This window comes from Oppia nitens, unplaced genomic scaffold (assembly GCF_028296485.1).
Source record: "Oppia nitens isolate AA-2021 unplaced genomic scaffold, nextdenovo-longstitch-racon4-pilon3 scaffold2_pilon_pilon_pilon, whole genome shotgun sequence".
In the NCBI taxonomy this organism is placed as follows: domain Eukaryota; kingdom Metazoa; phylum Arthropoda; class Arachnida; order Sarcoptiformes; family Oppiidae; genus Oppia; species Oppia nitens.
In genome coordinates this window covers 3034182-3045409 of record NW_026533210.1, presented here as the reverse complement: position 1 = coordinate 3045409, position 11228 = coordinate 3034182, and the positions used below count along the sequence as shown (strand labels likewise).

At 24.2% G+C, this 11228-nt stretch overlaps 1 protein-coding gene across 1 annotated transcript; it reads right to left on the bottom strand.

The window, feature by feature from the left end:
- Positions 1 to 381: 381 nt before the first annotated feature.
- LOC128955606 (beta-2 adrenergic receptor-like) lies at positions 382 to 6695 on the bottom strand. Its single transcript, XM_054301279.1, has 3 exons — positions 5992 to 6695; positions 3312 to 3499; positions 382 to 819 (listed from the first exon to the last, which is right to left on the bottom strand). The coding sequence occupies exons 1-3, from the start codon at positions 6686 to 6688 to the stop codon at positions 382 to 384; spliced, it is 1323 nt and encodes a 440-aa protein (XP_054157254.1). The 5' UTR covers positions 6689 to 6695.
- Positions 6696 to 11228: the final 4533 nt, after the last annotated feature.

The following is an 11228-nucleotide window of genomic DNA, read 5'->3' as shown; positions in this document are numbered from 1 at the left end:
CATACATTTTAGTTATGGCATTTAGTTACTGACATTATTTTTTTTACTATTTAATATAATTACTAATCTGATTATATAGTATTTCAAAAATAAATATTTGGCACTTTTGTCGAATTAATTAGAAAAAAAAACAATATTTAACACATCAATAATTACTGGTATATTTACACAGATATCTGATTTTTTTTTTAAAAAAACCTTAATTACACGATAACTAAAATATTTACCGGTAAAGATAATGTATATTTATATACTGTATATATATACAAATAATTTTATATAATTTTTAAAACTAATTTTAGATTAAATTTTTTTAAGTGTAAAAACTCAATTTAGCCTTTTTTATAATTAACAATAAAAAACTTTATGTGTTATTGTGTTTTATAATTCACAAGATTTTGCTGTAAAAGCCTTAGCGAAAGGTCCGCCGCCAACGAAGCCGCCGAACCCTCCGCTGTGATAGGACGAGCCGGCACTGGGGCCAGTGCTGCCAATACCTGTGCAACCGGTCCGATAGCTGGTCGTACACGTGGCGTCCTTTCGTTGAGCGTATATATTGAGTCCGGGAATAATATGTACGCGCAGTCCGATCGAGTCGGCGGCCAAACCCCGTCTCATTGCCGCTCCTTTGCGGGCAAACGTCACGTGAGATTTGCAGCAACAGTAGTAAAACAGTTTGTTGAACGCCTCCCGAAAGTCACGATTGGTGGCGGCGTATAAATAGGAAAATGTACACGAATTGGACAGTGCTATCCACCACATTGTGTCCAAATAATCCTGTGGCACCCGATTGATCGGATCTATTATCATTGCCACTACCTGTGCGTTCAATTAATTATCTATTAATATATAGTCTTACAAAAAAAACTTTAAAAAAACTTTAATTAAATTATTACTATACAATATATACAGTATATATATATATATGATATTCTATACATGTTATTTAAATTTATTAACTAATCAAAGATAAACTTAACAAATATTAGTACTTTTAAAAAATAATTATCGTTTAATAGTAATGTTAAGATAACCCATCATTTGTTGGCTATCTTTAGCTTAACTATAAATCAAGTGTCAAATATTTGACAAATGGTTCACTTCATGTTATTTCACTAAATGCTATTTCATGTGTATTTTATTCATACACAGTATATACAGTATGTATGTATGTACACAACATAAGTGCAAATTAAGGACTTATTTGTGTCGACCTATTTGTTTAATTTGAAACCCAATCATAAGCCGAATTGATTGAATTTTGTTGCTATAAATAGAGTCAAAACAAAAATAAAATCCTAAATGTCAAAGTTCATCGATGGACTGGTAGTTTTGTAGGCTTTTTAAAAAAATAATAAACATCTAATATAATATATACCGGTATAATAATAGCATTATTTTCAGACATAAATTTTTATATTCAATATTATTTAGTATAATATAATAATAATAATAATAACATTATACAGTAATAGTGTATTTTCCGAAAATATTTATGCAATAATGCAATTTCAATAAATATAAAGATAATCCTAATCTACTGAATTATGATATATCAAACAAAATATTATATAAAATTTAATAGTTTTTTTTATAAATCATAGTTTATAAATAAATATCTTTATTGAGATCAATATTTTTTTAGCAGTTAATATTAGATAATGTTTTAAGTAAAATAAATGATAAATTTAAAAATCACTATACAAAGCTAAAATAATCTGTATATTTTAAATATTTTTTCTAAAAACATACCAAATAGTAATTTAAAACTTTTATGTTGAAAAAATTGACAGTTTAACTATTTTTTTATAAATCAATTATTTATTTGAGTTGAACTATAATAATGTGCAATAAAAGACAATAAGTGTTAGACTATATATCGATAAATGTGTCATTCAATCAAACATGTGGTTAAAAATTCAATCACTTTTGTATTACAAAGTCTTAAATAAAAGTCTCTCTCTCTCTCTCTCTCTCTCTCTCTCTCTCTCTCTCTCTTCTCTCTCTCTCTCTCTCTCTCTCTCTCTCTCTCTTTCTTTCTCTTTGCTCTCTATCATCTCCTACTGTATAAATTTATTTAATTATTTTGTCAAACTTGATCGTCAATTAAATTTTATTGTAAAAAGTAAAAAACATTTTGTTCAGATATTGACAATTATATTTAAAAAATAAATTAATATCAATAATAATAGTAATGATATAAATAAATCTTGTTAGTAATTTTATTGCGATATTTATTAAATGCAAATTATTGTTCTGAAAATTTTCAATATTTAATCTAAAACAAAATATTTTCTAATTATAATATATGCTTATATTATGGTTTAATATTTCACTTAAAAATTAATGCTCATAAAAGTATCACAAAATTACTATATATATTGATATTTGAAATTTGAAACCAATTTTGTTGATATCAAGTAAACAACAAATTATATAAAATATTTTAATAAATACCTTAATATCATTATCGCTTATAATATTTGCTAATAATAACAATTATATATCGATTTTTTCATCAAGAATTTCTTAAATAATTATTTTTTTTCAAAAAATAGTTTTTTCATTTTACATACACACATACACACATACACACATACACACATACACACATACACACATACACACATACACACATACACACATACACACATACACACATACACACATACACACATACACACATACACACATACACACATACACACATACACACATACACACATACATACACACACACATACATACACACATACACACATACACACATACACACATACACACATACACACATACACACATACACACATACACACATACACACATACACACATACACACATACACACATACACACACACACACACACACACACATACACACATACACACATACACACATACACACATACACACATACACACATACACACATACACACATACACACATACACACATACACACATACACACATACACACATACACACATACACACATACACACATACACACATACACACATACACACATACACACATACACACATACACACATACACACATACACACATACACACATACACACATACACACATACACACATACACACATACACACACTAACTTACTCGTTAACAATAAAAATGTCGAAAACACAGTTTCAAATTACTTCAATTTTCTACGAAACTTTAGCTAATAATTTGAGATAATATAGAGAAAGAAAAAAATGACTACAATTTTAAACTTATTAAAAAATGGAGTACAGGTCTATAATAACTATTTTTTCTATAATATTAATAATATAATAATACATACGAATGGCATCCACATCGCCAATGATATCAAATAGACAATACAATTGGATTGCAATAGATATCCATCGGTGAGTATATAGGCAGCAGTGGGATCACCGCTGGACTCGATTTGCATTTTATATTTCTTGTATTCAAATAATGATCGCGTAAAATACCAAATGGTTATCAGTGTAAACAATATGATGGCGCCTATAGTTTTAATTATATAATTAAAATAATAATAATTTTAATATTAACATAATCAATCAATCAATCATCATAATCATTAATTAAAAAGTTTTAGTAAATTAACAAAATTATTATAAAATTGCAAACTATATAATATTTACAGTTAATTATTTTTCAAATAATAATTAAATAAGGTATTACTACTACCACTACCACTGCTACTACTACTACTGCATAAACAAATTTTTAATATTGATCTATGAAGCGTTAAATTAACTTGATAAATTGATAGACTCTACTAATATTCTATAATATTTATTTTAAATAAAAATGTTTTTTAAAAAAAGAAGTTAATTATATGAAAATTTTCTATAATTAAATAAAAATTTAGTCACATATTGTTGTTGTTTTTTAATTGACATTTAATTAAATTTTTAAACTTGATTTCATTTACTAATACACACTGTACTGTATATTATTATATTATAGTAAGAAGTATTCAATTCATTTAAGAGGAATGCTGTGAATGCTATAAAATTTGGTAAAATTTTTCGTTGTTGTTGTTAATGTTGTGTTGTGTTGGTGTGTAAGACAAATATCATAATGTTTTAATGATATTTGATTTTTTTGAAAAGATATAAACTTTGATTAACTTTAAAATATAAAATAAATCGAAATTTTTATTTACAATTTTATGCGACTTTGTTTGCTAGTAATATAAAAATTTAATTATATTTATTTTTTTAAAGTTAGATATCAGTATAATATTAATAACACTGCAAATAAAATAATACTAATAATACTAATGTTATTATTTTATTTTTTTACCAAAAAAAATATACTAATAATTCTCTCTTTGAAGTAAAGCGCTCACAAATATATTATAAAAATAACAAATAAATCTCTGCTACTATATATATACAGTACATATAAGACTAACTATTATATATTCTGTATATATGTTTATAAATTACATATAATATATATATATAAATCTTATGAGAATTTGTATGATAATCACTGCAATATGTAATGTATGTAACAAATTATAATATTAACAAACTCCTTGAATCGGAATATATATCACTGATTATTGTGGTAATCAGTAAATGTTTTTATTTATTTATTTTTAAAATTATGATTTCAAATTCTGTTAGAAAAATATATTTTTTAAAATAAAAACTAAATAAATAAAATAGAATTGTCTTCGGCATTATGTTATATATTTATACAACAAAAAACATGAAAAATATTTTAGATAATAATCTTTAAAAGTAGATTTTAAATAAATTTATTGTTATATTTTACAAGAGTTACAAATATATGAACTAAATATAACTTTTCCAACAATCTATTATAATAGTTACTGATTTTTTAAAAAATGTAATTGGTTTTTATACTTAATTTATAAATTTTTATAACTAAAAGTTTCAGAAAACTTATTATAAAAAATTATTTATAAAACATTTTGTTTAGGATTTAGTCTAACAATTCTAGACTTAGCCGTTAAAACTGATTTAATAAAAAAAACTTATTTTTGTTTTTTTATAAATTGAATCCAATTTAAAATTTACATGTTTTTCTAATTTATTTACTGATAAATTGTAATTTTTATAAATTACTATAAACTTGAGCAAAAATCATCATCAAAATGTTTAATGTAAATCTGTATTATAGAAAAAATGTAAAAAATACTAATATATATCATAATTATTGTAATATAATAATAAACTGTTATAAAAATTTAAAGTTGCATATTTTCACTACAATAGGATGACCTGACCCGATAACCGTAACTACAGTACATATACATTTTTTTCTCAATACTAACTGTACAATAAAGTGTGTTTATTTGGCGCCTAAAAAACAGTGTTTCAATTTGAAACTTTCAAACAGTATAACCAGAGGTCCTGTCAATTTTGCAGTTGTGTGTATGTCTCCTCCCACTTATCACGCAAACAGTGTAGTAACAGTTACTGCTGTACTGTAGCTATTACTACACTGTTTGCGTGATAAGTGGGAGGAGACATACACACAATTTTTAAGCAGACTTTTTCTTTGAGTATAACAGTCCTATAAATTATACAATCAAAGCTGATGTCCTATGAATCATAGTTGTGCACCCATTGATGCCCTAATCATAGCCTGTTTTTTTAGTCATCAACTAAATTGAAATATTATAGGCCTATACAGGATATGGATATAACTATTTAGAGGCCTTTTTAATACATAATATTTTACATATCAATGACATGCTTTCAGTTATATTAAAGTAATAGTTGATAATAATTTGATTATAAATTAATTGATTTATGCAATTATCTAGTCTATCCAATTGGATAGTTAACTATTAACTAATTAATTAACTAAACTAATAATACGATCTAATAATAACTTTTAAAAAAAAACTTATTGAATTGAATTATTAAATTATAAACTTAATTGAAAATATGATTATTTATAAAATAATTTAGTGAAACATATATGATATGTGATTACAATTGAATTCATACCCAAAACATACGGATGAAAGTCTAGAAATACTTTTAGTGACCGTTTTTCCGGTGAATCACAAAAATTGGGACCAAAATTGTAGACGTGTTGGACAACGGGGAATACAATGGCCAGAAACCAGATTATTAATATAATGAAAACTATACGACATTTAGTACAACAGAGATCATAGGTGACCAGTGAACCGAAACCGTAGTAATTGTCGATAGACATGAACATAAAGGACAGGACGGACACTATAAGACAGGCCAGTGTTGTTAACCACTGGAAATGACAGATATTGACGTCGTCGGGAACGCCGGCCATTATGGCGACGGCCGATGCCGGCACCACCAGTATTGTGACCAACAGGTGGCCAAAGGCCAGACAAACGAGATAGCTGTTGCCGCGCACCTGAAATGTGTCGATAACAGTGATGGCCGATATCACAAATATGCCGCCCATTGAGCCCAACGTTGATACGAGTGAATAGAGAACCAGTTTGAGGACACCGTTCCACGAGACCGGGTTCGGCGACACGGCGTACGGCGCACAGCCGTGAGAGTAAGGACACTGAGCCGGTTGGCCCATTGCGTGCGAGTAGTACACGGGCGGTACGTCCACCAATTGGTTACTACCCGCGTCCGACTCACTGTTGGCCATTGCCGCCGCCGCCAGTGGCCACTCGCCCGTTGCGTTCCATGCGCTCCAATCCATTGGCTTTAGGTATGTCCTCTCGACTAAACATTTTTCAAAAGAAAAATAAAATATTATAACAAATAAATAATTAATTATTAATATAATATAATATAAACTACTGTTAATATAATGAGATTCTAGTGTTTAATGTTTGACTGAATTGCATTGCATTGCAGTAAAAGTACTGATTTTAGTACATTATAAACCCTATACAGTAGACTATATATAAAGTGCTTAAATATTTTATTAATTTTGTTGGTAAAGATATCAAACTGAGAGACCCGGATCTCAAAAATAAAATTTATTTGTATATTACATGAGTTTACTGTAGCTTTTAGGATCAATTTAAAAAAAAAATTAATTAATTATCTTATTTTGTCAAACATATTGTTTGTTGTGGTATCTAATGTCAAAAAATACTGTATTAGGGTTTCAAAAAGTAATTACAATTATTAATCGATAATTAAGTTTATTACAGAGTTATAGTAAATACTAGTTTTTTATGGTAATATATATTTAGCATGTTTTTCATAATTAAACATCCAATTAAAATTATTTTTAATTATTTAAAAAGTTTTATATTTATTTCACTAAAAATGTAATTAAATAGTAATATAGAAGAAGAAAATAATTAATATTTATAAAATTAGATACAAAATTGTTAGTGAAAAAAATTAAAAAGTTGGTTTATTATTTTTAATATGATTATAATTTTAAATTTATTTTTTATAAAAATAAATAAAAACAACTTAATCTTTATTATATTATTTTATTGGCAAACAATTGATTATTAAATAAAAATTTATCATTTTGTTTGTGATATAAGTAACAATTTATAACTTATGTTTTTTTGGTCAATAACTCAACAACAAAAACAACATAATAGCTAATATAGTAATAACAATATTACAAAAATTATGTTATAAATCAATAATATTTTAAACTAAAATGTTTATAATAAACTAAACTAAAAAAATCAGAAAATAAAGTTGAAAATCTATTAGTTTTTTCAATGACCCTTATTTTTCAATATATATTGGTTTGAATTTTTTTCATTTTTTTGTGTATAATATATAGATTTTTTTCGATTTATTTGACAAATAATAATAATTGTTATAAAAAATAATGATTTGAAGCTAAATACAACATTAGAAATATTATTAAATACAGATGTGTGCTTAAAAATGTGTGACATTTATTTTTGTTATTATTATTAGTATTTATTATTTAATGATTTTTCAATTAAATAATCAATAGATTGTTGACATAACTATTAATATTAATAATGTCGAGATTTATAACAATTGATTCATTTATATACATTTAAGTTGTAATCAATACATAAAACTAGACATTTATTATTAGATAGTATTATATACTGTATTTTTAGACTGTATGTTATATTTATATATTAATCAATCTATAAGCATAACTACATGTATTATTGATTTGCATTTGCCATACAAGTAGTGATAGTGTCAGCACAACCTAACAGCTCATAACATAGTATACAATAATATAGTGATTGTAATGACATTTTTGTTTTTATTATTTTGTCTGTTAATTATTTATTGATCTGACAAATGAAGGGATAATGTTTTATCCATACATACTATATGAGTGTGACATACAATGGTCTCTGTAGTATAAAGTCAACAACAAAAAAAGGCATACATAGTATTACACACACATCCACACTATCCTAATGTTTGTCCAGTTATGAAATGTCTCAAATGATAAACTAAAACATATTAATAGTGAATCAGACAATTGTCTTGTATATAAAGAGTGTAGACTATTATCGTGTCTGAGAAATGTATTAAACATTTATATAATCTATAAAAAGGTCTTCAACGACAACAATACAGTTGTATTGATTTGGTTTTGAAATCTAATGATTGGGTGATAACTAGTTTTTATATACAGAATATTCTTGAGCACTGACTGTTATAACTGCTATTTACTTAAAAAAATATATATATATTCACTTGTATTATGTGTTTATAATATTTGTCTATAAATCACTTAAATATTAATGTAATGTAATAGATAAGTGAAATCATGAGTAACTTTGAAAACAAATATAAATATAATCGCTACTAAATTAATTGATGTCTTGTTATTTGAAAATTTGATTCAATATTTATTTTATCTTAACGTCCAGAGAGAGAGAGAGAGAGAGAGAGAGAGAGAGAGAGAGAGAGAGAGAGACTATTATGATATTTAGAGATTAAAATCGTTTTTATTTAATAATAAAAGTAATCATTAAAAGTAAGTTTTTTGATGTTTGAAGCCAAATAAAAAACAAAGTATTGATAATGTATTGAAAACATTGGCCACAATAACATTAATGATGTTATATATCTATGAAATACTAATAGCCAAACAAACAAACAAAAATAGAGAGATAAAGAAAAGTTGAAATAAAGGCAACAAATAGTGATTTAGAAATTATTTTTTTTTTCTTAGTCTACGAGTAGACATATGCTGTCACATAAACATAGATATACTTTATATTGTATTTATTGATAGCCATAAAACTTCAATTGATTCAAAAAAGATATTAAGTTTATAATAAATGCATTGTAAACAAAATATTTTTTAAAAAAATATATGTGTGTGATATACTTCATAAAAAATTATCATTATTATCATATGTACATGGTATATTTATGTACAATTTGATGTTATGTATATCATTAAGATTTATTTTGTCATATTTTATGGCACATAGATCTATAAATTAAATTTTATTTTTTAATAGTTTCAGCACAATACTGTATAATAAATAACAAATAATGATAAAATAAAATTTTAATGTTATTAATATGATATTATCGACAGATTTGATAAATTATTATATTTTTTCGAAGCCATTAACAAATTTATTTAATAACTAAACAAAAATTTTCAATAATAGATAATTTGTTATTTATATATATATATTGAACAAAAACAATAACAAAATATAAAGATTTTGATGTTTAACAGTAATAAATTAATTGCAGCAATTTATAAATTATTAATGTAAACATTAACATTTTTTTTGATAGTTACAGTTGTCAAGGGCAAAATTTTAATATTTTTTTTTTGCAAATTGTAATTATTAATTAGCATCAAAAACATAAATCAATTACTGAAGTAGGAAAAAATCTAGATTTACATTATATATATATATATTTATTTATATATAAATTATATAAAATTAAGTTATATATGTATAAAATGACTAAAAGCTAAATACTGTTTGTTGAATAAAATGAATGCGACGTCTAATTAATATTACATACCGTCCACTAAATAGTAATTAGTTTTCTATAATTTAAGCAAAATTTGCGAAATCGATATATAAATATTGATATAATGTTTTTTTAAATTTGTCAATAGTCTTGAGATTCACATCAATAGTGCAAACGTTAGATATTTATATAAATTATTAAAAATATATTATTATATAATTGTGTTCAGAAAATATATAAATACTTGCCTTTTATAATATTATAAATTATTAACATTTTTTAGATTATTTTCTATTGTTATATTATCAATAAACTCTTTGACGCACATATTTACAATACTTTACTACATTAAGTCTATTATTTAATATATATTAAATATACTATTAATAATAAAGTGAAACGTCTTAACAAAATATTAATTATAAGATTTATTATTACACAATAATTTTAGTTTAAGTTTTTTTAATTGACAGCTATTTAATAGTTATTTTTAACTTTTTTTTAAATATAAAAAATATAATTAATGATAATAAATGATTGTTATTTGTGATTACTATTTAAAGTAATACTCACAATGGAACATTTTTACCTGTTTATTTCATTTTAAAACAAAACATAGTTTAAGTTATAGTTAAATCATTATATTAAACAGTTTTTAAAAAATTATCACCTAATGGGGGGTTTTAATGGGTTTACAAAGGGGTTTAAAAATAGGTTAAAATAAGAGTTATGTTATAATATGATTTAAGAGTGCATTTATATGTGCGGCCCAATGGTCTAATGGTAGAGTCTACGTACACATAGCTATAGTTTTAGGGTTCGAATCCAAGCCAGTAAAACAAACTTTTTTTTTGTAATATTTTATTTTTATTTTTATAATTATTTTATATTTAGCAATTATTACTTGTATAATTAATTAATTAATAATGCATTAATAAATGAATAAAATAAATAAATAATATTAATAACATACAAAACATTTTTTTGTAAACAATAAAACATTAATATTTTATGCAGTTTTTAAAACTGTTATAAATTTTATAACTTATAAATAAAAAAAGTTTTGTTTACAATTGAAATGTTATTATTGGATTTGTTTTAATAATTTTTATATAATATTCTTATGTAAACAATATTATTGATTAAAAGTATTCAAAATACAAGAGTTTCACTATTAACAGCAATTATCAACTATTGTCTCATTTGTCAACACATTGTTTGGAAGTCAAAGAAAGATATCAATACATCATATAATGACAAAACAGTGATTATTATAGTAAACACAGTATTAATTAAAATGCATTCATTTAATGTGTTTA